We start from the raw sequence: 27,999 nt of genomic DNA on the forward strand, positions 1-27,999 counted from the left end.
ATTTTGGAACTGAAAATATCATGTGTTTGAGCCACACCAAAAATCTTGTCCTTCAAAAACATCACACTTTGGGACATTGATGAAATATTCATTTAGTATATTTTGATGAAAATATTTGTATTTGTATTTCAAATCACAGTACTTTGAAACACACCATACAACCACCATAAAGAATGTATGGTGAATTCCAAAATCTGTCATTTCAACTTCACAATAATTGGGTCCAGTAACTTGAAATGCATGACATTTTTTTTGTGGCCACAGTACTGAGCAAGCCCTAAATAATAGAAGTAATTTCCAAAATCCAGATCTGAAGTATTTATATAAACAGATTGTCAGAATCCAAAATAATTGGATATTTTTTATATTTTTTGAAAGGCTACAAATGGGGTAGTCCATTCCTAACCCAGGTGCAGGTGCAGGCGAGACGAGTACGGTTAACAGAAGACCTTACCAACTAGTTGGTTAAAGTCTTGAACTTTTCAACTCCTTTGACAGCCTTATGGGCACCCGTTTAAGTTGGATAACATCTTGGTTATTACATCCATAAAATTGGATTCTGTTCATACTTGGGAGCCCCTGGTTCGGAAAGCCTAATTGCATTCATACAAATTTAAGGTAAAGCTGCAAACTGATCATGTGGAATTGAATATACCTTGTTCCAAACTTGATACGTTACTATTTGAATCGAATATTATTTGTTGTATTCATATTGGTTTCTAATCAAATTCGGATTGCAAATAAGATATTGAAAAGCATTAATAAATTAAACTAAACATTATTAAAATATCATGGTTAGTGCAAATGTCAGTTCAGTGCATGTATGCACTCTGGTTCAGTTTTTCTTGTGTTTGGTAAGCATGCATTTATGTATTGAAAGTGATAGGTTTCATAAATTTCTAGGTATGTTTGCACCCAAAATGAGAGCAAAGCTTTCGTGCACCTCAAAGTTGACCAATGTTAAAAAGGTATATTTCAATGTCAAGATTCATGTTTGCACCCAATATAACTAAAAATTGTTTGGCATGAAAGTAAATTTATCACTACAAAATTAAACCAAATGGAACCTATATACCTAAACTATATAATTCAGGTTGGTCTCCTTGTATGTCATAAAAACAAAATGAGAATATAGCACCATATCATATCATAAGACATTTAAAAAATATACAATGAAAATTTGAAAATATGTTTTTACTTTACTATTTTGCCCTTTAATCTTTACTTGCATATGTGCAAGCACGTACCCTTACATGAGTTTTTAATAATGAATTAAAAGTAACTATGATATTCGTAAGCAATTTGGATTGAAAACAACTTGTGTCAAACTTGAACCTACCACACTATAGTCATACCTCCTAAACCCAATTCTATGACACTGTAGAAAGCAATGTTTTAAAAACTGACTCAGAACTAGAACCATTTTGGCTACCAGGTTTTGAATCAACATCTCAACCATCCTGTTCAAACGGATGGTACATTCTAACAAAAAAAAATTTAAAAATAAAATAAAAGAAACAGCCAAAAGTTGTTGAATGGGTCGACAGTTTGATCGCCCTGGTCAACGGGTCATTGACCAATTCAACGGTTTTTTGCCAGTGTCCAAGTTTGGAGTAAATCAAAACCGGTTGCCTGGACGATTCTCAGACCAAATGGTCCAGCCATATGGGTCAACGACGGTTTGAAAACATTGTTAGAAAGGCATTCTTGTATGATTCACATTTATTATTAATAAATGTTTTTTTTTCTTTTGCAATTATACGAATAGTCCTTGGGTTATATGTCAATATGGTATACTCAAAAGTATGTTAAGAATTTTAGATATGCTTTTCTTGACACAAGATTCTTAATTAGTTTTTGGTCATAGGATTATCAAGAAGACTTTGATAATTTAGATGGATTGGCATATATTATACTTGCATCCAAGGGTGACAAATCTCAAGTCACTTGTGTGAAGACATTAAAGCAAATATGTGGGTGCTTGTTAAAGAACTAGTTCATAGAGCGTTTGGTTGCAGTGCAAATTTATTTGCACTAGTACAAATGCAAGGGAGTGCAAATGAAAAAAATGTAAATTCTCACTTAATTTTGTTTTCAGTTTTATTTTATTCTGCTCCATGTTTTAATTTACTTCATTTGTACATTGTACTGCAATCATTTAAAATAAACTAAAATTTGAAACAAAAATAGATCAGAATTTACACTCAAATCATTTGCACGGCCATAATTTTGCAGCAGTGCAAATTTATTTGCATTGCAACCAAACACAGCCTTAATAAAACAATTTAATGAAATCTCATGTCAATAAGTGCTTTTATTATCACAGTTGTGTAGATGATCCTTATACCAGAGGCATCATGGATGTGGCATTGTGTATGAGCCTCTATAGTTTAATTGCACAATCACTTATGTATACCCTGATTAAGGGGTTTAAGCATGCACGAATTAGCTATAATGACTTGTACATGGAGGAGGTCTGTGAATATACAAAATGGAATCTATCACCCTCCATATGGATGGAGAATGTCTTATACAACTGAGATTGATGTGACTCAAGAAATCCTTTGGTTAAAGTAATATGATTTATAGAAAAAGGTTTCAAGTATCATATGAGTCATTATCAATTCAGTGGACAACATATAATTGAGCCTACAGGGTTTGAAAGATTCACTATAACCCATTAATCTTTTAAGACATTGTATGATAGAAAGATCTAACCGCATGGTAACTGTAAATGGAAATGTTCAATTCATCAATTTAAAGTAGGGATAAGTGCACTGCAATCCAGCTCAGAAATCTGAAATTGTAAGCCCCCTCCTAGTCTACTAGTAGTCCCCCCCCCCCTCTCCTATAAACCGCATCCTACCCGTGAATTTGGCATCAATTCACGGGCAGGATTCATCTGACCTATAAACCGCATCCTACCCGTGAATTTAGCATCAATCCACGGGCAGGATTCATCTGACCTATATGGTGGGGGTCAGATTTCTGAGGTGGACTGAACTATAAAAACCCCTTTAAACTATTAGGATGGTCATGACATATTGGTATGTGTCACTTAGGATTGGTAAAACCCTTGTGAATAATGGTAGAATTAAAAAAAAAAAAATCAAGACAAGTGGAAGGAGTTCCATCTTGAATGTTAAAAGAATGTAGAATTAATTGCTACTATCTAAGGGTATTGAACCTAAGACGTCACACACAATAAGAGGCAAAAAAAAAAGTTGAAGTATGAAAGAAGGTGTAATCACTAAAAGGGGTCTTAGTGGAGGGACTTAGTTGAAATTATTCAAAACTTAAGAGTTAAGCTTTACCAATTGCAACTAGGTCAAATTTTATATAAAAAGAGCATGGGGTAGCCATGGGGTTTATGAGTGCCTACTCTAGTGAGATTCAAAACCCTAATTGAGAGATATTGCTATCACAAATTCCTTGGAGACCCCCCCCCCCCTCTTCCTCCTTTTTTTTCTCTTGGTTCAAATTCAAGAAAGGTTAAATTAGAGCTTTGATCTGCTGCTTGCTTTGTGTGGATTAATCTTAGAAGCCAAACATGTGCAAGGCTGCAGGAGATGCAAATTAGGGTTTTGTATAGTACCATGGACACGATCTTGATTATATCAAGATTCTATAATTTGTAAACACTTTAGTAAAATGGAGGAATACTTAAACCTCATAGTTGAACAAATACTAAAACATACCCTATGCTTTATGAAATGAGCATACCTAGTTAGGTGATGTCATAAGACAATTATTAACCCTCACGTTCCATTTGGATATGATATTATGTATTGCCTAAATCTATACTACTTATAAAACAGTGAATGCGCTTTTCTCTAGAATTTTAAGTAGATATTATCTATCCCTTTTGTCTAAGCATACAACGGGCATAAAGAGGGTGTATATGTCTTTTATTCCCACTTTATAAACTGTCCATTTATAACTGTTTAGAAAATACCACCTACAAATGCACGTATATGTTTACTGGTTCTTTTAAAAATCCAAATTTGCTATTTGATGGACATTAATTGCGCTTAAGAAATATATGATGAAAGGAACAATGCTTGGATGAAGATAGGGGTCAACCATGGTAGCTTGACAATGCCAATTAAAGCAAAGGTTTAACCGGATTGCTTGATAGGGTGTGACTGTTCACTAATAGAGATGGTTTTTTGTACACTCCACCTATCTACACCAACTTACAGCTCTTGAGCATCACATGTTTGATGAAATGCATAAATGACCTTCTATTTAACGGGCTTGATCTATATGCACTACCCTATACATAGACGTGCCCACCCACCCTGCACCACCACATGAGCCCCCCCCCCCCCCCCCCCCCCCCTCGCCCATCTCCACTAGCCTATAGCACTGGAATAACACATGCTTGATGAAATGTATAAATCAGGTTCTACCTCATAAGCTTAATCTATGCACCACCCAAAACACCCAGGTGCCCACCCATCCCACTTCACCTCATGGCTCCCATCTCCACCCCATGGCCCCATATCTCTACCAGCCTACAACACTTGAGCCTCATGTATTCAATTAAATGAATAAATGAGATCCCACCTAATGCCATATATCATGCGTCCCCATATTATCCCACATTCTAGCTCACCTTTCTCTACACCTAGCCCCTCTTCCCGTACCTCAGCATACAAAAAATAAACACCATATTTTCAAATATCAAATGGGGCACAATGTGTGCAATTCCCAAAATGACTGTATAATTACCCCTCAGGATTAAAATATTGATACATATCAGGGTATATTATATCTATATTAGTGTACTCATATATGCTTAGATATATTGACATAAAAATCTTTTATAAAATTTAAAATTTTAGATACATGGGCCCCGACCTTCTAATGATTTATATGATAAAAGATAAAAAAATATAAATATGAATATAAATATAAAAATACCGATGATATCAATATGCACTGATATATTAGTTTGATTAATAGATGTATCAATATTTTAATCCTTGACTATCCCATTCTAAACCACATTATAGCCCTTATCTAAACTATATCGTATCTTACTGAATCTGAGCTTGAGCACCAGGTATTTGATGAAATGAAAAAAAGGAGATTCAATATATGCACCCTATCTTTATGGCTTTACCACATCATATGTTCCCATCTCCTATTCAGCATTCCAGCACACGCTCCCTATAGAATTTGGTCTCTTTTGCACCTTACCATGCACCAGTACACCAAGTCAAACAGTGTTGTAGCAGGGAACAATCTTGATGAATTAAACAATTGCAAAGTATTTACTTGTAAAAAATTAATTACAATTTCATATACCAATATTGAAATTCATATTGTATCCATCGTAACCAAATACATTTGGTAAGAATATAAAATTTATCAATGCAAAATCAAGCCCGTCTTGCATTTCATGAACATAACATGTCTACTTTTGCACTTTTACCAAACATTAACCTCTTTTTAACCAAACATTAACCATTTTTGCTAATTGTAAATATATATAAATTGCAGATGGGTACCCTATTTTGTGGATAGTTTCAATTTAGAGCATGAGCTTTCAAATGTTTTACTTTAGTACTTAAATTTCCAAAAATATAAATATAAGCCCAACTCCATTAGAGTTGTAAAACGGGCCATGTTGGGCCGGCACGGCACGCCCCGCTTACAGCCCACGCAAAGTGCAGGCCGCTCTGGATCGTGCCTCCCTCCCCTAAGATATTTTGGGGGGTCAGCTCAGCACGGCCCATGGATCAAGCCTGCATGGGCCCGTGTCGCAGGCCTGGCTGGTCCATGGGCCGAGCCTTGGACCATCGGGCCAAAGCTATGAAGGTTTATTTAAAAAAAATAGAAAAGAAAATCTTAAAATTTTTATTTTATATGAATTTTGATATATATAATAATTAAATAAAATTGAAAATAATTGTTTATTTTATTAATATATTATATACTATATATTATTATATAATTATAATATATAATATGGACCATGTCGCATGCTAGGCTGGGCCAGCACGCACAGTTGTATTGTGTCGTGCCGGCCCACGAGCTTGAAACCCCCAATCCAACACGACTTGCACAACCATGTCATGCCTGGCATGACCCACATACCGTTGTGCTGGGCCGTAGGTGGTACTGTCGGATTTACACCTCTAAACTCCATTAAGATTACATGGGGAAAATTTACAAAAATACCTATGTTCTAGTTCTCTCTTTTTTTCCCACTATTCACCTTTTTTCTATGTTTGTGATGAATCAATCTACCCTCGAACTATATGTTGACATGTGGCAACATGACGCTTTATAGCACTTCATCACCACACGTGGCAGGACAATTTAATTAGCAATTTGGACCACTAGTGGCAGCTTGACCTTAAGGCTCTGTTTGGTTTGAAGGAAAAGTAGTTGTAAAGGTTTCCCTACCTTTCCTTACCTTTTCCTTCATACCAAACATAGCCTTAAGTGTCCAAGTAATACCTCTAATATATAATGGGTTTGAAAATGAACTTCTGACCTGGTCGCCCAAAGCTCATTCCTAACCTGGTCCATCCAACCTGAGCTACCTTCGGCCTAAGAAAAACACCTTTGACCTTAGTCAACCCCTGACTTACAAGATAAACCTGTTCTTATCTCTAACACCAACATAGAAGGGCCAACATGTGCCTTATGCGAGTATAGATGGCCACTTGGCAATGGGGGGGAGGTGCATGGGGTATGGGATACCTATGTGATGAGGGGGTGATTTGGCCCTTAGCTGACCTAGCAACACGTGGCATCCGTCTTTGTCACTTGACACCCCAACACCATGCAAATATTCACGTATCTCGCCAAGTCAAGGAGACGCACCTCGGAATCAATCCATGGCACCTCATACACAACTCGGGCACCTCGTCCAGGGCCGACCTGTGGTACCTCTAGTACCTTGTCAGTACTGGTCCAAGGGACCTTGGCATGAGGAGCAACCTCACTCGAGGATAGGGATGGCAATTTTCCCCATCCCCGATGGGTACTCGGGCTCCCTGACCTGGTGGGGTCGGGGATGGGGAATGCAATCCCCCCACCTCAGCCCCGATTAATATATATACTATTTATATTATAATATTATTATATTATGAATTATTTGATTAATAATTAACTAAACACAATTACACAAATAACAAAAACTCAAAAAGAGTAAAGAACAAAAACTTAAAACTCTCGAGAGTCTCTTGACTCTCTTCTACTGACTAACCTAAACAGCTAAACTAATTAATTCGAAAGACAAAGAAGAAAGAACAGAGAAAAGAATTGGTGGCGGGCCTACGGCTGAAACTCAAAACCCCAAGTCTCTACTCTTCTTTCGTTCCTCGTCTATCATTTTCAATAATCAATAGTCGCCATCGGTACTCTCTCTCTCTCTCTCTCTCTCAGGTGAGGCAACGCCGCAAGCCCACAATGGTCCTCTCTCTCTCTATCTCTCAACTTAGTGCTCACAAGTCACAAGTCCGATTTCTGATTTTTGAAATCTCAAATAGATGATACAGATCTGAAACTTTGCAACTCACAAGTCACAAGTCTGAAGTATCTCTCTCAAATAGATTTGAATCTACTTCCAAATAGCAACTTTGCAAGTTCCTGTAAAACTAACAATAAGTCACAGTCGAGGATCTAGGTCTCCGATGGGGAACTCATCCTTGTCGGGATCAGAGATGGAGGAGCATTTCTTTTCCCAACGGGGATCGGGAACGAGGACGGGGAATGATTTGGAAATTGGGATCAGGGATGGGGAATGTAATTCCCACCCTGAACCCACCCTGTTGCCATTCCTACTCGAGGACTTGCCAACCTATGCTACCGCATTAGTACTGGTCCAAGGGACCTCGACATGAGGAGCGACCTCCCTCGAGGACTTGTCGACCTAACTGAGGTCCAAGTGGTGACCTGCGAGACGTGCTCACTGACCTCCTCCGCAAGCATTCCATCATTCCCGGGTCCTCCGGAAGTCAAGTCCCACACCGAATGTTTTGGAGGAAGGCAAAAAAGCCTAGTCTACATGCAAAACTACCTTCGAGAACTTCGGACCGGTCAGCCACATCTTCCCAGAGATCTCAGACGCGGTGCGTGAAGCTCACGCCAAACAATGCCTATATAAAGGTTTCACTTCCAACCTCAAAAAGGTATATGTGATTTAGCATTCACAGGTCTCTATCTCTCTCGCTTTTATCTCTCTCAACACTCTTCACTGACTTAAGCATCAGAGTGCCCACCTCGGGTCAAGCAACCCATACACTCTGATCTCTCTCTCTTGAAGCTCGACTAGGCAACCTATTTAGTCCGACGTTCGAGCTGTCCACTAGTAGGGAGCACCACATCACACATCATCAACGGGTGTCGTCCGTGGGAACGCTACACAAAGTCAAGTTCTCACCTTTTTCTAATCTTAAGATCAATGGAATCGTTAGGCAATAATGTCTTCAACAATGCCAATAGCAACACATGTATTGATGATGCTATCACAAGGGGGCAAAATCTGAATGACCAACCTAGGCAAGCTTTAGAGATTTGGCCCAGATAGTCTCCTAGCCCTAACTGCAAGGCTGCATCGCAGATCGAGCTGTCCATGGCTCCCATGAGAGTTGGCAGCCAACTGATTGTGGAGCCGGCCTCGCAGGTGTAGCACATGTGCAACATTGACCTATGAACGCAGACCCGGGAGGGTCCCCGCGATGGCATAGATGTAGCAGCAGTTCATGCCCGACTCTCATATGCTTCATATGCACCCACTGCCTCAACTCTCAGTACGACTTATCAGCTCGCGGGATGAGCGTAGCTTTGACCTGGTTAAGCCGAACTACATTTCTAGTACTTCAGTTAATGCACACTCGAACCAATCTCAAAGGACGTTAGTTTTTCATAAACAAAAAAAAGGGGAAAGGTGAGGAAAGGAATATTTCAGAAGTTCCATTTATGGGAGAATTCCCTACAACCAGCAAAAATAGAAGATAGGTCGCAACAAATCCAAATTCTGCCGAGCTCGCAGGCCCGACATATAGCGGTCCTGAAAATGTTTATTGGCCAGTTGTTTTTCAGATATCATATCTTCTCCATATCATAGTAGAACCCTATATGGAAAGATCAATCCTCCACTAATCATCATTCTCGTTGCCACCCTCATCGTCATACTCATCACCGTCGTCCTCCTCCGGAGTAGTTGCCTCTTGCTCGACCTCTTGGGTCAGATCGTCTGGAACTAACCTAAGTGAGATAGAGCCCAAGTCAAGGTTCGAGTACGAGCATCAAAGAAGCAGTGGCACAGCTTGAAGCCCCTCTTCAGAGAGGGTATCATCGCATCAAATCTCTTTTGTTCAAACTCCGAAGATTGGCGAAAGCGCTCAACAGCAGCAACTTCAGCTCAGCGAATATCGTCAGAGTGCCTGGTTTGGCATTCCTAGAGCTCACCATTCAAATTGGCAATTGTCCTCTAGCTTCTTCTAGCTCATGGTTCATACTCGCGCTAAGGGGACAGAACTGCTGCTGGTCCTCCTCGGCACTGAGATGGGTTGCTTCAAGTTGAGATTAGAGGGTCTCTATGTTGACCCTCATCTCGTTGGACTCATGCCTCGAGGCGACGACCTAATCCATCATGACTTGATCCATTGAGTTGATCTACGGATAGAAAAGCAGCTCGGTAAGGGATAAATAAAGCAGCGAAGCAAATTTTTCGCAAGGATGTATACCTACATTGCATTCTGAATTATTCATGCATCGAATTCAGAGGGATCAAGCTTATGATACATGCGGACATCTTCAGGAAGGAGAATACTCCTTCCCATATGAAGTGCCACGTACGGGTCATGAATCCGATTGGTGATCAAGCAATTGACCCAGGGAATGAATGGAGGGATCTATGGGCTATAAGGAGTAGTCGCCTCATCGAAGTGGGACGCACTCGTTGGTTCTACTAGAGTGACATAAGCAAGGTCGGTCTAAATTGGGTCACTGCCCTCCTCTAGGTTAACCACAGCACGGGTACCTTCCGCTAACCTCTCTTCGACCATGCGACTAGACTCACCAACCGCCCTTCTCTTCTTCTTAAATGACTTTCGTGTTTGTTTACGATCGAAGAAAAGCTACTCATCTCTGCAATAAAAAAAAATCAACTGAGGGACAAAGGGAAAGAAACAAAATTTTAAGGTAATGAAAATAGAGTGACCTACCTATAGGGTTAAGGCTGGCCTCAATGTTGGTTCAGCTAGGAACTCGTTGACCAAGGAGCGCCATTCAACGAGGAGTCTAAAGTCACTCAGCAACTCCTCATTGAACTTGACTTCGTATCTTCTTGGATCAACCCTCCAGGTCGTCGACATTGGCCAACCTTCCTCATGACTCAAGAAGAATAATTTTGTCTTCCAGTTTGCGATTTTGGACGGAAAACTGCCTAGAAGCTTAAACCCAAATCAGTAGCTGATGTATAAATAATAGGGCTTGTTGGGAAGCTTCTTTATACTGCATAGCCCCTTGAAGACATCTTTATACTGTTGGCCTTCATCTCGTTGGACTCACGCCTCGAGGCGATGATCTAGTCCATCATGACTTGATCCATCGAGTTGATCTACGGATAGAAAAACGAACTCATTAAGGGATAAATAAAGCAACAAAGCAAGTTTTTCGCAAGGATGTATACCTACATTACATTCCGAATTATTTGCACATCGACTTCAGAGGGATCAAGCTCATGATACACGCGAACATCTTTAGGAAGGAGAATGCCCCTTCCCATATGAAGTGCCGCGTACGGGTCATGAATCTGATCAGTGATCAAGCAATTGACCCAGGGAACGAATGGAGGGATCTCTTGGCTGAAAGGAGTCGTTGCCTCATCGAAGTGGGGTGCACTCGTTGGTGGTACTGGAGTGACGTAAGAAGGGTCGGTCTGAATCGGGTCACCGCCCTCCTCCAAGTTAACCACAACACGACAACCTTCCACCGGCCTGTCTTTGACCGCGCGACTAGACTCACCAACCGCCATCCTCTTCTTCTTAGACAACTTTCGTGTTGTACTTACGATCAAAGAAAAGCTAGTCATCTCTGCAATAAAAAAATTAAATCGAGGGACAAAGGGCAAGAAACAAAATTTTAAGGTAATGAAAATAGTGTGACCTACCTATAGGGCTAAGGCCGGCCTCAATGTCGGTTCAGCTAGGAACTCGTTGACCAAAGAGCGCCGTTCAACGAGGAGTCTAAAGTCACTCCGCAACTCCTCATCGAACTCGACTTCGTATCTTCTTGGATCAACCCTCCAGGTCATCGACATTGGCCAACCTTCCTCATGACTCAGGAAGAAGAATTTTGTCTTCCAGTTTGTGATTTTGGACGGAAAACTGCCTAGAAGCTTAAACCCAAATAAGTAGTTGATGTATATACAATAGGGCTTGTTGGGAAGCTTCTTTGTACTACATAGCCCCATGAAGACATCTATATCTGAGGGGAAACTAAGGTGATGGCTAAGAGAAATGGTGCCTACAATGGTCCTTAAGTTCGGGTGCAGTTGACCTAGTGCCAAGTCATAGTGTTGAAGGATTTCACAGATAAATGGATGAATTGAGAAGTGGAGCTTAGCAATGAGGGCTTCCTTGAAGACACAGACCTTGGTCTATCCATGGCTCCACAGATATTGCCCGTCCTTGGGTTGGATATAGTTCAAGTTATTAGGGATACGATAATTGGTAATAAGATCCACCATCTCCTCGCCGAACAGCTCGGAGGGCCCGAAACCTATTCTAGATGAAGCTTGTTGAGAGATCGAGGCCCCTCTATGGGAACCTCTTCGCTCTTGAGACGAGGACTCCCCCTCGGCTTGATCATCTGGGTAGCACTCCCTCTTCGACCCGCTAGACATGACTAAGAGGAAAAGAGACTCACCGACGAGATGAGGAAAAAGACGTGTTGTTGGAAACTGCCACTATCGAGCCAGAGATTGTCAAAGCTCCACCAAACTTCACCCCAGCATAAGTCCAAAATCGGATAGCGAAATGAGGCCCTTGAGGGTCCCCCCCAATTTACAAATAGAAGTGTGGATCACCGACATACTAGATTTTCCCAATCCAACGGTCCAGGAAGAAGCCCATGCTCGAAATTTTGAAGGGTGCACATACCATAATTTAAATTTTGAAAGCACGTCCTATTTCGAATTTTGAAAAACCGCACATGCGCCATATTTAAAATTTTGAAAGGGTGCCCTGTTTTGGATTTTGAAAAGCCATGCCCAATTTCAAGTGCACGCCTATTTTTAGATTGGAAATGTTGTTCCCACGCTAATAATAGCCTGGCAGGTCAGCCGATCTAAGCGGACAGACTCAACCGACATCCAAAGGAAGTCACCTCATATTTCATCTTCAAACAAGCTACACCCTTTGCTGAATTAACATTGGCTCGAGTGTGAAGGACAAATGATGAGGGGTGATTTGGCCCTACGATGAAGGGAGATTTGATTGACCAAAACTCTTATGGTATCATAGCTCATACGGTTCAAGCATCATACATAAATTGAAGAGAAATCTTTACTTTATCAGATTTCATAATTTTTTATTTATTTGTTGATTTTGTTTTCCAAAACCCCCTGACTATGATTCAATATCACCCTTGTATTTTGAAATTTACAAATTCCCCCAAATCAGATGGAATAAGGGTGGAAAAAGTTTGAATCCATATTCGATCTAGTTATAAGGTAGTCGAATTCGGATGACCATCCACTAGGACCACCACACTGGATTCAAATTTGAATTCGGACAAACCGGATGGGCGGATACCGTTCGCAGCTCTCCGAGGCTCCGTCACCACCCTCTCAGTGACACAAGTTGGATATTTTGATTAATTTGAGCACTAAATGGTAAATTATCATATTTTAATGTCATTGTAAGGGAAGTTGTATAACTACCGAGGGTAGGGGCTCCAAGGAATTACTGAGAAACTCGGGGACCCTTCTACTTCTAGGCTTGTATTTCTTCCATCTGTTCCCGCTGGGCGGGTGGTTTGCCTGGAGCCTGTCTCGTTTGGTTTTTCATTTTTGTTCCCTCTCTACTCTCTAGTTTCCCACGCTTATATTTATTTTCCCTCTCATTGAAAATTTTCTCAAATCTCGACAACTATTTCGCGGGTTCATTTCTCAACAGAGCCACAAAAGTAAGTCTGCTTCTCTTCTCTATCTCTCATCTGCGTTTCTGTTTGTTTGTTCGTTACTGTTCCGGTCTATCTATCTCACTCTCTGTGTGTGTGCGTTAGGTGTTAGGTTTTCCTTCTATCTGTTCTCGTTCTAGGGTTTCTACAGATGTTTGAGTTTTTATTGGTTTTGTGAAAGTTTTCTTTACATGGGCTTTGTGTTGATGTGGGTTTCTCGTTTTGGTTCATGCTAGGGTTGATTTTGCATCGGGAGCTTTGTTGATTTGTTTGGCGCGGCTCTTCTGCTTCTGGTTGGCTGTTGTTTTTGTTTGTTGGACAGCTAGTAATCTAGGGTTTGGTTTGGGTTTTGGTCTATTCTAGCAGAATTAGGGTTTCTGTAGTTCGTTTTTGGTACCTGGATTGGAGAGAGAGAGAGAGTTTGTGTGTGTGTGTCTTGCTGACTACGCACAACGGACGTTTTTTTTTTTTATGCCAACATGGAGAAGTTTGAATTGTGCATTCAGTTAATTGCATGGCGTTTTCATTGGTTATAAGGTTGGTTGCTTGTCCTTCTCTCTTCCGATTGAAATTTGAATTTCGAGTGATGCGCGCATTATGGAGCTCAATCTGATAACAAAGTGGGTACGTGATTCAGGTTTTTGAATATGAAGCTATCATTTCTAGTTATCCTCGGGTTTCAGTCCTGTCTATTTCATTAAGTTGATTTAAGGGCTGCTCCAAACTTCATTCATTTTGGTAATTCTTCCGCACTTTTGTAGAGATCTGGGATATAGTGTTTCATTTGCTTAATTAATCTCTTATTTAATTTACATGGGAATAAAAACTATATAAACGATTCATAATTAAATGCTAGATAAACTCTTGTTTGATTTCAGAAATAATTTCTTTTTGTTTCTCCTTTTAGGTCCCAAGGAGGTGTCTAACTTGGAGGGAAATTCTGATATTGTTTTGTTGTGGCTTGTGTGGATACTGAGTTGACATATTGGTTATTTGGTATATATGAGCAGATAACTTGAGGGAGATATATGCTAAAAAAGGGCTGGGGTGAGGCCAGACTCACCATGTATTGCTCTCTTCCTACTATCATTTGAACAAATTGAGAATAAGGTGGGAGAGGTCATGAGGGAAGCATAGCTGGGTAATATCTGTATCCTCTGTAAACCATGGACTGCAACAAAGAAGAGGCCATCAGAGCCAAGGTAATTGCAGAGAAGAAGATGCAAACCAAGGATTTTATGGGAGCTCGGAAAATTGCTCTCAGAGCCCAACAACTTTATCCAGACCTAGAGAACATATCCCAGTTGCTAACAGTATGTGAGGTGCATTGTTCTGCCGAGCAGAGGATATTTGGATCTGAGATGGACTGGTATGCAATCCTTCAAGTTGAACAAACAGCAGATGAAGCATCAATAAAAAAGCAGTACCGAAAGCTTGCACTCCTACTTCATCCTGATAAAAACAAATTTTCTGGAGCAGAGGCTGCATTTAAGCTGATTGGGGAAGCCCAGAGAGTGCTTTCTGACCAGGCAAAACGTTCTGCCTATGACATGAAACGTAGAAACTCCATGAGAACAGTTGTTGTGCCAAAGCAGCCCCAACCTCAGGCAAGTAGAAACTCTTCTGTCAGGAAACAACCTGGGGCTCAGAGCAATTTTGTGAATGTTGCTCCTCCACAGTTCACAAGCACCCAGTACCAGCAGCAGCAGCAGCAGGGCCAACCAGTGTTCTCCAATGGCCGGCAGACTTTCTGGACAATGTGCCCTTCTTGTGGTGTAAAGTATCAGTATTTCACAGAAACTTTGAACAAGTATCTGAATTGTCCAAAATGTACAAAGCCCTTTATTGCAAGACAGTTAGATGCTCAAGGTGTACCTACAAGCAATTGGTATCGCCCTGTGTTTCCCCAACAGAAAGTGGCACCAGGTCAGGCTGTTCACAACGTGGGCCCACAAAGCACTGCTTGGAATCCCCCTTGCAGTATGGGATTTCAAGGTAATTCCAACTATGGCATCTCTACATCAGAAAAAGTCCCAAGGACAGGAGGCACTTCTGAGGCTGGGGAAAAGTCTAAAACAACATCAAAGGAAGATGGAGGTGTAGATAGGGGAGTTGGGGATGAGAGGGCAAAAAGACCTGAGTTTGTGCAACAAAAGACTGGGGATTTAAAACATTCAGGAAGCCAAAACAGGAAGAGAGGAAGGAAGATCACAGAGGAATCAAGTGAAAGTTGTGACTCTGGAAGCAGCATTGACACTGAAGAAGTTATGGAAGATGGTCTTTCTTCTCCTCAGAATGGAGCTACTGAAGGCCATTACCCACGGAGGTCTACTAGACAGAAGACTAAAGTTACTTATAATGAAGATACAAGTGACGATGATGACTTTGTGCCTTCTACTAAAAGGTCAAGAGGCACTTCAGATGAGCAGAGCAAGGAAACATCTTTGGAGGAAGAGGCATCTAAAACCAATAAGCAGGCTGGTTTTGTCAGTGATAGTAAAGAGGTTGAGAAAGAGGAGCCCCCTCTTGGAGAAAACTTAGCAAATGGAAAAGATAGGGCCAAGGAATGCAAAGAAAATGGAAAAGTGCCTGTGCATGATGTCAGAGAAAAGTCCAAAGCTGATGATTCTAAATCAAAGACAAGCCATGAGACCCAGCTAGAGCCTGGGTTCTTTGACTGCCCTGATGCAGAGTTCAGTGACTTTGACAAGAACAGAAAAGAGGATTCTTTTGCAGTTGATCAAGTCTGGGCTATCTATGATGATGTGGATGGCATGCCTAGGTTCTATGCTCGGGTTGGGAAAGTATTTTCACCTGGATTTAAGTTGCGGATCACTTGGCTAGAACCTGATCCAGATGACAAAGATGAGATTGATTGGGCAGATGAGGAGTTGCCAGTTGCTTGTGGCAAGTTCAGACTAGGGAGTAGTGAGTTTGCTGAGGATATGCCTATGTTCTCTCATTTGGCTTCCTGGGAAAAAGGCAGAGCCAAAGGTTCTTACATGATATACCCTAGAAAGGGAGAAACTTGGGCACTTTTTAAGAACTGGAGTATCAATTGGAAATCTGAACCAGATAATCATAGAAAGTATGAGTATGAATTTGTTGAAGTCCTGTCAGAATATGATAAGGAAGCTGGTATTACAGTTGAATTTATTGGTAAGGTGAAAGGGTTTGTATGCTTGTTTCAAAGAACAACGAAGGAGGGTGTTGGTTCATTCCAAATACTGCCCAATGAGTTGTTTAGGTTTTCCCATAAGGTACCATCATTTAGAATGACTGGTAAGGAAAGAAAGGATGTTCCAGAAGGGTCGTTTGAGCTTGATCCTGCTTCTCTGCCTACTGATCTGGAAAAGTATGCTTGTCCAGAAGATGTGAAAGTAGAAGTTGAAAATGCCGATGCTAAAGTCAAGGGTTCATGCCCTAAATCTCCAGAGAACAAGAGGCCCCTGACAAAGAGGTGTAACATGAAGGAGGAGAGCATAGACCAAGATGAGAAGAATGCCCCAGAAAGTAGGAATTCAATTAGCAGCCATCAGTCTCAGGGTGGATTGAATGACATCCATACGAAGCCTAGTCAAGCAAATGCAGGTCAATGTATGAGGAAAGAAGAGATTGCCAAGCATTTAGACAGTGGTATGGGAGACTGCTGCCGTGATGGTCTGCCTCCTGCTGAAGTAAGTGACTCGATGTGTCAAGCTGATGAAGAAGAGAGGAATTCAGGTCCCAGGGACACCAATTCTGATAGTGTTGCTGAAGATCCTAGTTCCTCTCCTGTTTCGTCTGCAGAACCTTCTGAAATTCCAGAGTCAGATTTTTATGACTTTGAAAGTGAAAAATCCCATGAGAAGTTTCAACCCGGTCAGATATGGGCATTATATAGTGATGTGGATGGCTTGCCTAAGTACTATGCTCAAATAAAGAAAATCAAGTCTCCCCCAGATTTCAAGGTGTACATAACATGGCTTGAAGCCTGTGAGCAGCCTAAGGACATGATTCAGTGGCTTGACAAGGAGATTCCTATTTGCTGTGGTACTTTTAAGGTTCAAAACGGGAAACCAACTGTTTATGATGAAACCGGTTTCTTTTCTCACCAGTTGAGAGTAGAGACCTCTGGTAAGAATGGATATAATATCTACCCAAGGAAAGGTGAAGTTTGGGCATTATTCAAGGACTGGAATACTGAATGGACATGCTCTGATCTGCTTGGTTGCAAATATGACATAGTAGAAATCCTTGAGGACAATGCTTTGGGGATAAAAGTCCTGCTCTTGGTACAGGTGGATGGTTACAAGTCAGTTTACAAGGCTAAAAGAAAAGGTGCGTCAGCTGTCACTATGGAGATACCAAGGGTGGAGTTGCTCAGATTTTCTCATCAAATTCCTGCCCACCAGTTGACAGAGGAGAGGGATGGCAGATTGAGAGGCTGTTGGGAACTTGATCCTGCAGCCATGCCTTCTTAATTTTTGTTAAGCTCTTTACTAGTTCGTGTTAGAGCATCCTAGGTTTCTATATGGGGCATGCATATTGGAGCTGCCTTCAGAAGCATGGGTGGGTTCCTTGACGATTTTGTTCTGGTCTGAAGGTTTCAAGGGGAAGGAAAAGCCGTGCTTTTTTTGTTTTCTTTTTGACATTTCAGCTTTTCTTTTCTTGTTTTGATCCTTCAGGTTAATGATGCAGCTTGGCATCTTATGTAATGGATGAGCGATGGGATCAATCTTTTAAACTCAGATGAGGTGAATGATATACACTCCCATTATTAACTGTCTATTTATTTGGCATCTTTTGTAATATGTCGTCTCTATGCTTTCTCTCTCTCTCTCAGTAATATGTTTGAACTTTGAATAGAAATGTACCAAAACACAGCTTTGAATTACAGATGCCCAGTTGCCCGGGTAATATGTCGTCTCTATGCCTGCTAGTATGTCCAGTTGCCCGGATATGGTAATTTTACCATAAGCAACTACAGATTGTACCGTTTCCTTGGAGCTGTGCGTACTTCTCAGCGGAATGCATCTGTGCAAATCTCCCAATTTGATTTTGATCTAGTTGAGGTCACCCGAATTGAATTTGTTTATAATTGGAATAAATACGGGTTCAACCCAATCTGATTCGTCACAAAATTTTACCATCCAGAGTTTTATGTGATAGTCTAATGTATATTTAGATCAAAACCAAAATTCTATAAAAACAGTTGTAAGACAAGTTATGGCTAGACAGTCATGAAACATGTCCAAAAAATTGTGTAATAGAAATGTGTATGCTAAAGATGAATGGGTGGAAAAACAATGAAGGATGGGATCAGAAATGAAGTTATTTGTAGGATCCTAGGAGTATCTCTGATGGGTGATAAAATGAGAGTAGATTTAGATGGTTTGGTCGTGTACATAGAAGACCATGAACAACACTTGTGACTTGTGAGAAGTGATTAGGCTAGAAGGGTTAGGGGTAGACCAAAAAGAACATGGGTGGTACTAAGAAATGGTTTTAGTGCCAGTACTTTAACAATGATTATGGCTTTAAATAAAATAGAATGGTGAAACGAGATTCATGTAGCCAACCCCATATGGTTGGGTAAAGCTTGGATTATGATGATGATGACAATTACAATAACTCATATTTAACATAAAATTGGTATTTTTCTGTTGGTTAAGTCAGTTAATGTTGTATGTTTACTAGTCATAGGTTTTAAGTCTCGTAGAAATTATTTTTAAGTCATTTTTAATTCATTTTGTTGATAGTATTTAACATTCTATTCATCAAGAAAAAAGTATTCAACATTCTGATTATTTTTATTTAATCTGTAAATGCTGGTCAATGTTTTATTTCGATCCAATTCCAAACTAAAAATTGAATGGATAAAATCTAATTTGCATATAAAAATTAACAATTCAAATGTTGATCTTGCTCTGCATGAGCTGAGGGGCGAAGTAGCATTTGGCTAGAAGTTTATGAGTGTCATCTAGTCAAGACGACAAGACCGAAGCTTTCTGGAGCGTGATACTCAGCTTATGGCATATACTTCTCCAATTGTGGTTTTACTGTCTTCTGCTCCCAAGGCCTCGTTCGTTTGAACAATGTCTGGCAAAGGAAGATTCCAATCAACTGGTATTCTTCCTAATTCACGTGGGTTTCTGATTGTTTAGAAATTGCTGTAGACTCTTAACTAATAAAAGAACAAGTTTTGAAGGTTTGACCATCACTGGGATTGATTCATGGAACTCTCTGATGGCTTAAATTCTCATGCATCACCAAATTACCATGGTTTTTGGTGATTTGACTGTCTATGATTATAATCTAATACGTTGAGCCATCATGATTCACGCACTGAATAAAAGAGAAACAAAACTCCTTGCCTTTGATGAGCTGAATCATATCCCGATCGAGGAAGCAATCTCCTTGTCACAGTTAACTTTTGATGAAGATAGGCAATACACGGTAACCTGACAATCGCTGTCTATGCTCACCCAATTACAGTCCCAGCTGATAAATGGCATGACACATTCTTTCAACACCTTGGATTCCACATGTTGAGGAGAAACAAAATCATATCAGCGGGCGCCTGCTCCACATGCACATTTCAGCATAAATTGAGAACATCTCACGTATTTGTCATCAGGAGATATGCCCAATACACGGTTATGATGTGCTGTGGGGGCGTGTCCTGTGGGATTCTGATGTGAACTCAGGAGAAACTGCACACTGGCCTTCCCAAGTTCCCAGTTCATTATGATCCCGAGCCATCAAACCTGAGAAGCCCATCATCCCATCAGGTGAGGGCTACTGTGCAGCCATTAAGAAACTTAGTCCACCTTTCTAAAACCACGTTGGAGTCCACATGTTGAGGAGAAACTGCACTACACTTTTTTATACATCTTTTGTTTTATATAAAATTTGTCATAATTTCTATACAAGTTTATTGATATTTTAAACGGAGAAGTATGGACAGACCGAATGCAGATTTTGGATTTTCACTGCAAAACTATAAAAAACATTCAAAAGGTCAAAAATCCATATTTTATGCACCTATATCCGCTTATGAATTGGCATCAATTTTGAGTTGGCACCTACCCAAAATGTACTTTGAGCCTACAAATTCTGACCCTGGGATGAGCTATCATTCTCCCTATTTTAAATGAATCAAGTTTGGATAAGATATCTGAATACATAAAAAAGTGTAAATCTATGTTTTACATATTTATGGATTGAATTTAGATCTCTCATATTCTTATTGGATTGAATAAACCCCTATCTGAGTTTGATTCAACCCATTTTAACAAATCACAAATGTAAGAAATGGAAAGAAAAAGAGATCCATGTGAGCATCCAGATGAGATGAGAGGACTCTTAGTCTTTTACCTTCCCTCTTTGTATTTCGTCAAAAATCAAAATGTTGTCCACTATTTTAGGCTGTGTTTGGCTTGAAGGAAAAGACGGTGGGGAAAGGAAGGCTACCTTCCCCTACTTATACAAAGTTTTGCTGAAATTTTCCTTGTACTTTCTGGTAGGGGTGCTTATGGTTTGGTTAATTGATCCGTGGGCTTATTTTTGAAACCGAATCGGGGTTACTGAAGCCAATTGGTTAATTGGTTGACTGGTTTGGTTTGTCGGTTTTTTATTATTTACGACCTATATTATAAAATATATAAATATATAATAAAACACTAGATATATATATAATATTATATTTTAAATAATAAATATATATATTTATATATAATACATATTTATTAATTTATAATGTATAAAAAATATAAAATATATATAATATACATAAAATATATAAATATGTATACCAATCGGTTCGGTTAATCGCCAATTTTCTATTTTGGTTAACCGAAACCGGACCAATACTTTCAGTTATTTTAAAATACCAAATCGACTGATTCGATTAACCAAAATTTCCGTTCAGTTTTTTTATTTTTCTTGCTCACCCCTAGTTTCTGACAGTTGCAATTCAGTATCCTGCGTTATGCTAATGCACACTGTCCTTCCCTGCTTTTTCTACACTATGGCATCTATATCCCTTTCTGTTATCTCGACGTAAAAGTGATAGTAGAAAATGATGATGCCATTCTTTAATTAATTAATTATTTTGAAAATGTCAAGCATGCCCACCGTTTGATGACCATATGTTGGTGTGCACCGGTAGATCCCAAAATGGATACGTTGTAGGGAACCAAAAAATTACGTTTTGCACATCCTGATCGCCAAAACCCACTCTCTTTCCTATCTATACTCAATGATTCCCTTGATGCAACTCTTTCTCTCAAATTCAGCTCTTTCCTTTGCTTTCGGAGGCAGAGCAAAGGAACCCATCATATCTCAGTGCTCCTTTGCTCCATTTGATGAACTCATCCATGTGGAGGCATAATTTTTGAACAGTTGTTGACCCGGATGGTCAAACCACTGACCCAAAAATAAGTGGCCACAAAAGGGTTCTGATTTCGAGTTGATTTTTAAAAGTCCTTATCTTCCTCAATAGCTAGAAGATATACGGTTATTGTTTCAAAGTTCAACTATAGGAATCAAACTAAAAGAATGGTCATCAACTCTAGAGTGGAGTTTCTAGGAATTTTTCAATTTCAGTCGCATGATTATAGTATATGTTTTGCATCGATGCTGCAGTTGCAGCAAAATGGTGCTTTTTTTTTGTTTTGAATTGTTGTTGCCAAATAGAACGTTTCCTGGAGCAACATCAATATTTTCTGTTTGGTATCAATGCTTCAAGAAATGTGTTTTGCACTTCTACTCATTATTCACTACCACATCATTGCCCTGTTGGCAGTAACGAGCTACAGCTTCAGGAAAAGCTAAATTTGGCATTGCACCAAGCCATGGCTTAGAGCACCATTTTCTATAGAAAAACAGTTCCAAACAGAAGGGTGTTTCTTGGAGCACCATTTTTTCCTACATGGCGCTGATGTGGTGCTGTTTTCTGAAACAACAGCAACGGTTCCAAACAGACACATAATTTTCAAAACCACATGAAGCTTGCTTTCCAGCAAAATGCAAATCACTCTACTCAAGTGGCTGTAATTCTTGAAAAATATAAACAAGCATGGAATTAGTTTTTACAACTTCAACCACAAAATTTAACGATCAATTAAGTAGCAAAGTAGTGCATTAATTATCAATTTTCTCGACTGTTGCAGCATTAGACAATTTGCAATAACTTCACCATAATTCCTAGGATTTTTGTTTTCAATGACTAAGATTTAGTCAATGTCCATGCTCTTTTTTTAGATTTATGTATAATTAACAGAAAAATTATTTTTTTTTATCCAGTTAAGTGGCGATAAATAACTTTTTCACCAAGGCTATGTTTGGTTTGAAGGAAAAAATAGGGAAAGGAAGGGAAATGCAAGGAAACCTATACAAGATTTGTAAAGGTTTCTCTTCCTTTCCTTTTCCTTCCCTACTTTTTCCTTTAAACCAAATATAGCACAGGGAAAAGTTGCCAATACTTTGATGAAATGAAATTGCCTCTTTTAATAATGAATTTTTATGATTAAAATGATCATTATATTATTTAACTAAAAAATAAAAAAAATACATTTACCCGAATAAGTATATTACCCCAATAAATAACTTAATAGAAAGTAAAAAACGTATGGGGCATTACTAGTTTAGGCTTCTTCAAAAGCGTTATGCCACTAAAATTCTGTTTAGGGTGCTCCTTTACTCTTTAGCAACTTCAAGAATAAATTTAGTTTAATCTTCAGCCTCGGCTAAGATTTCTCAGCGTCAATATCATCTTCATTAAATTAAAGGTGGAAGGCCTCCAACATTAGGAATGCTGCTCTCGGTATTACTATTATGTAGTGCCTGACAAATAAACAATTGATTGGCTTCGATTTCTTATCTCGGATACAAACACCTTTATCATCGACGGATCAACCTCAAGTTTGAGTCCTTTCTTCGGAGCAGGTATCAACAAATTCAAGCTTTCGGCTTCTGTCAGGGCAAGTCGGTGTTCGTAATGTATGAATAGCCAGCCCTTTGCAATTTTGTATTGGGAATATTTCTCATAAAATAAATTATACAAGTATGGAGATATTACAAACGTAAGATTGTAAAAGTTGTTGGAATGAGCTTTGCCCTGACCCAAGCCGGATTCCTTTCAAACAGCTTTTATAGTCTTGCAATTTGGAATAATTCCATACTTCTATATTTTATTTCATGGTGAGATATTCTCAATCTAAGGTTAAAAGAGACTGTTGAAATAGTATAAGAATAGACTTGCCCTGACTGAAGCCGATCTCAATAGCTAATCCTTATCCTTCCTCACAGCTCTCATCAAACGGAGTATCTTGGATGTTGTAATTTAATTTGGGCTTTGTTTTCTGAAATGATTTCTCCATGTCCACTTAAGAGATATTTGGCTTCAATTTTTTTCTCATTATCTCAATGTTTTCAAACTGCGGTTGACTTTGATGGTTGGGCCGTGAGCTGTTTAGGCACTGGTTCTCTTTTACCTAAATCCAGTTCCTGGTTAAAAACCATTGAATTGGTTGACCTGTTGATTCGGGTGGTTAAATCATCGACCCATTTAACGGTTTTTAGTCATTTTTATTTTAATTAAAAAATAAAATAAATTATAAAAGGTTCTGATTTCATATCATTTTTTTAAACATTGCATTATGTATCAAGATTCAAAGTATCGGCATGTATCGGCCCGTATAAGCCGATACTTATCGTTCCGGCACTCTTCCGATACGCCCATATAGTGGGTGTATCGGGGGTCTGACTGGTCCAGGGGATGGAGGAGACCTAAATCGGCCCCCCTGTACCGGTTGCAAAAAAAAATAAAAATAAAACGTATAAAAAGGGTATCGATTCGCTCGATACACCTATATCGGCATATTGGGCGTATCGATATTTTGAACCTTGTTATGTACAGAAATAGTATTTAGTTGGGTAAATTACAAAGGTCCCCGTCATGGTTTTTAAAACCGACTCGAAGACTAAACCGGTCAGGGGTCCAGTTATTGGGTCAAACGGTCCGACCATTCGAACCGAATGGCCGACCCATTCTGACAAAATAAAAAATAAAAAAAATGGTCAAAACCGTTCAAATGATTTGAACAGTTAACCGCTCAAGTCAGCGGTTTGCTGACCAAAATCAATAGTTTTTGAGAAATCCTGGTTTTAGAGAAAAACGAAGCCGATCACTTGACCGGCTCCTGATTTTTCTGATCTGACCGTCCTGTCCGGTCCGGTTTTGAAAACCATCCCCCCGTACTATGAGCCAGTGACGAATACCTCTATGTCGTTTTTTTTTTTTTTAACAAAGACCTCTGAACTTTGGCCGTTGGACAAAGACCACCTCCGTTAGTATTCTATCAGTTAATTTCGAAAAAGATTGCATATGACTGTTTAAAGTTTTTAAATGCCCAAACTATTCTTTTTACTGTTTATACTGTGTTCATATTGCTGATGACACCGGTTACCATTCTTGCACGTGTGCACCTGGGTTATAGATTTAAAGAATACATACGTGAGGAGAGATGCAGAGATGATTGTGACGTTCTGTTTCTGATTTCTGATCCTTCTAGCTTCTGTTTCGATCTTTTCTTGTTTCGTTTTGGTCTTTTTTTTCTTTTGAATTTTTTTTCAATTATGTAGTTCTAGAATTGCAAAGAAAAAGGAAAATCTTCTGAGGTTATGTTCTTGCACCACCAGTTTTGGTCAATACTGAAGAGTATTAATGAGAATATGATGATAAACAAAAGAAATCTTCTAACTTTCTCACATGTTCTGTAGTTTTGATCAATCGCAGTCTGGTTTGTTTCGAAAATGTCCACTTATGGCTTGGTCGGGTGTTCTGCAGTTCTTACTTTCCTCCAACAATTAAAAGCAATCTATTCCTTTGGCAAGAATCTATTCTTGGTCGTAGGTGGGCTCCATTTGATAGGAGCAATGCTCCGTTAACATATGCATTTGAATAATTTTTCCTCAATTGAAATTGGGTTTACAGGAGTGAGTTCAAATCAGCCCCAACAAGATTGCCCCCACTACGTCCCACAGCACATTCCTGTCGTGTATTGAGAACTTCTTCCGATAATGATATCGAGTCCAGATTTTTTGTTCATACAAACTCTGCTCACGACTTCCTACGTAACATTATAGTCACATATGGAGAATATCTCATCCTCTTACATAGTATTATGTAGGGGGAGATGTTCCCAATTCACGGAGGGTAGTTGGGTAGACATGGGCAGAGTTTGTGTGGGCAAGAGATCCAGAGTCGATGATACCATCATTTCTGATATTATCATCGGGAGATTTTCCCAATACACGGCAGGGATGTGCTGTGGAACATTGTGGGGGGCTGATTTGATCTCCACATGAGTTTGTCTTGTGGAGGCATAAAATCAAAAAGAAAAAAAATAGAAGATTGATTGTTTCTTATCTCTGATTGCAGCAATACGTTTCCGCCATTAAAAACTCCATAAGAAATATTCATCAAAGATGGGAAGAATTTTATTGAGTTGGGGGATTTTGAAAATTATACACTGTGGATATCTGGCAAGAGGTGATGAAGGGTGATGGTGCGCGATGTAGATACTCCTAGCCGTAAGATGATCCGAACTCCAGTTGCGCGGCGAGCTGGACCAAGCTGCAAAATAATAGATCAGAGAACTCAAGGTGGCTAACCCGACAATGTCGCTTCGATGCTTAAGTCAGTATTGGGTTGTGTAAGCTAAAAGTTTGTATGCTAGTAAGCTAGTGAGCAAATAATCGCACGTACCCTGTGTCGCTGGGGTGGGTGCCTTTATATAGCATTGTTTGGCGTAGGCTTCACGCACCGCATCCGAGATTTCCGAGAGGTCGTGCCTTATTGGTCCGAAATCCTCAGAGGTAACCGCTATGCACGTTGACCATCCTTCGGAACATTCGGTACGCGGGCCAACTTCAGAGAAACCTGGGAGTGTCGGGGTATGCATGCCGAAATTGTCAGTGAGCACATCTCGCAGGTCGCCGCTTGGTCCTCAATTAGGTCGGCAAGCCCTCGAAAGAGGCCGCGTCTTGCGTCGAGGTCACTTCGATCGGTGACGAGGTACTACAAGTCATCCCTGGATGAGGCGCTACAAGCCGATCTAAGTTGTGGTCAAGGCCGCTAGGTCAGTGATAAAGGCAGGTCGCCAGGTCCAGGCGAAGATGAACTACGATCTGGGACTCCAAATCATCGCTTAGGTGGCATCTGGGTGTCGTCCAGCTATTTCGGGATGCCATGTGTCATGAGGTTCTTAGAGGGCCAAATCCGCCCTCATCAATTGCCCCCCACTCTCGAGCTGAGGGCAGCTCGGCAAAGGGAGTAGATTGTTCCTTTGGCCCCAAATGACTGTTTGATGAGCTCGTAGTCGTTGGCGTCAATCCAATTTGCTCCTCAAGTCGGAAGAGTCCAAGTGTTTGCAGCCTTACGCAGGACCTCGCAGTCTTGATTATCAGGGCACAAGAGCAAATTCATCCGCTCAAGGAGAGGTGGAACAAGTACCCCGAGTTCATCTACCTTATTAGGGATGTGACCATCAAGGGGTTCTGCAATCCGACTAAGTACCTCAAGAGCAAAGCTCATCATGCTGTCCTCAAGAAGGGGTTCTGTGTGACTACTTTATCAGGTTGCTCCACCTAGGTAGACTTCGACGCAGTGTCCCTCAAGTTGGTTCTCAAAAGATTAGCTAGCGAGTTCGATGCGGAGCCTGAAACCGAGGTGGAGGTCTACTGTGAAGAGATCAGCCAAGTTTGCGTCTGTCATGGTCTAATCTTTCCTTTGTTTCTCTCTCTTGTGCTGAATTAGTCTTCCTTCATTCGCTTCTTTTTCTTTCTTTTTCTCTTTCTTCTTCTGCACACCGATGAGACTGAAGTGGAATGGTATGTACCCGACCTGTCTGCACACCGATGGTGCTGAACGCGAACTGCTTTTTTATTTCGCCCATGCCGAAGAGGTGACTGGGTCTTATTCGTGTTTAGCACCGAGGTCACTATTTGTTCAGCACCGTAGCCCTTGGGCTCTGGGAGCGACTCATAGTCCACTCCCCACAATATTACTTAGCCGACGTGCGGCCTGACTTCTCCACCTAAGTGGGTGGTCATTCTGTAGTAACTTCTCATATGGCTGCTTCTACATCATCCCATGGGATTATCTTCCTGGGTGAGTACTTGCGAGACCACAACGTACATGTTCTGCCCCCCCCCCCCCCCCTTGTGAGGGTTGTTGATACATAAAGTTGTTGTCGGCGTGAGCCAGCAGTTCAGGGCCACGACTTCACTGCATTAGCCTCATAGTGATGTCGGTCATCCACTCCTACAAGAAGCCACTGGGAGCTCAACCTGCAAGGGCAGCACTACTGGCTTTAGGTCGTCAGCTCGCACAGGATCCTTGGAAGGCTCAACCTGCAAGGGCATCCATGTAGTCCGTTGGCCGTCGGCTCTTGCGGGAGCCATGAAGAGCTCGACTTGTAGAGGCGACCTCGCAAAATGGGGCTGATGAGGCCTCATCCTGGCTGATTGCTATTGAGGATGAGTTAAGGTCATTTTGCTCCTATCTACATCGGGCTTCTCCCATGCTTAGATCTGGAAATTCATGCTTCATCTCATAGAATTTCCACACTTTAATCATAGCGGGAACTGCTTATAGCTCTACCACAGGGAGAGAGGCGTTCACATGCGGTAGCAGTATATTTATCTAGGGCACTGAGAATGCTGGGTTCAGCCTAAATTTGTCTGATTGTCACAGGGGAGTTCTCAAGGTTCATCATAGATGTTCTTGCCCCCCAGTAATTGATATTCGTTATGGATGTTGATGCTTCTCAAAAATGCTTTTTAGTTCATCAAAAATGGAAA

General features: G+C 40.4%; 1 protein-coding gene across 9 annotated transcripts; it reads left to right on the plus strand.

Moving 5' to 3' along the window:
- Positions 1-12,934: 12,934 nt before the first annotated feature.
- Positions 12,935-18,406, plus strand: LOC104585627 (uncharacterized). 9 transcript variants are annotated; one of them, XR_016085967.1, is made up of 6 exons: positions 12,935-13,155; positions 13,386-13,686; positions 13,787-13,887; positions 14,057-17,700; positions 17,817-17,885; positions 18,029-18,406. XR_016085967.1 is itself a non-coding variant. In XM_010242573.3 (4 exons), exon 4 carries the CDS (start codon positions 14,316-14,318, stop codon positions 17,610-17,612), a length of 3,297 nt encoding a protein of 1,098 aa, XP_010240875.1. In that variant the 5' UTR covers positions 12,935-13,155; positions 13,386-13,686; positions 13,787-13,887; positions 14,057-14,315; the 3' UTR covers positions 17,613-17,919. The 9 variants fall into 9 exon arrangements, 6 of the variants coding, with proteins under 6 accessions (XP_010240875.1, XP_010240891.1, XP_088760596.1 ...); XR_016085965.1 differs by having other exon boundaries at positions 14,057-17,885; positions 18,029-18,403; XR_016085966.1 differs by lacking the exon at positions 18,029-18,406 and having other exon boundaries at positions 17,817-17,919.
- The last annotated feature ends 9,593 nt before the right edge of the window (positions 18,407-27,999 follow it).

This window comes from Nelumbo nucifera, chromosome 4 (genome assembly GCF_055504915.1).
Source record: "Nelumbo nucifera cultivar China Antique chromosome 4, China Antique-T2T, whole genome shotgun sequence".
NCBI classification, from domain to species: Eukaryota; Viridiplantae; Streptophyta; class Magnoliopsida; order Proteales; family Nelumbonaceae; genus Nelumbo; species Nelumbo nucifera.

What these genes read in the sequence shown, in the direction of transcription:
- LOC104585627 (XM_010242589.3), top strand. Translation starts at nt 14,316, where the DNA reads ATGGACTGCAACAAAGAAGAGGCCATCAGAGCCAAGGTAATTGCAGAG.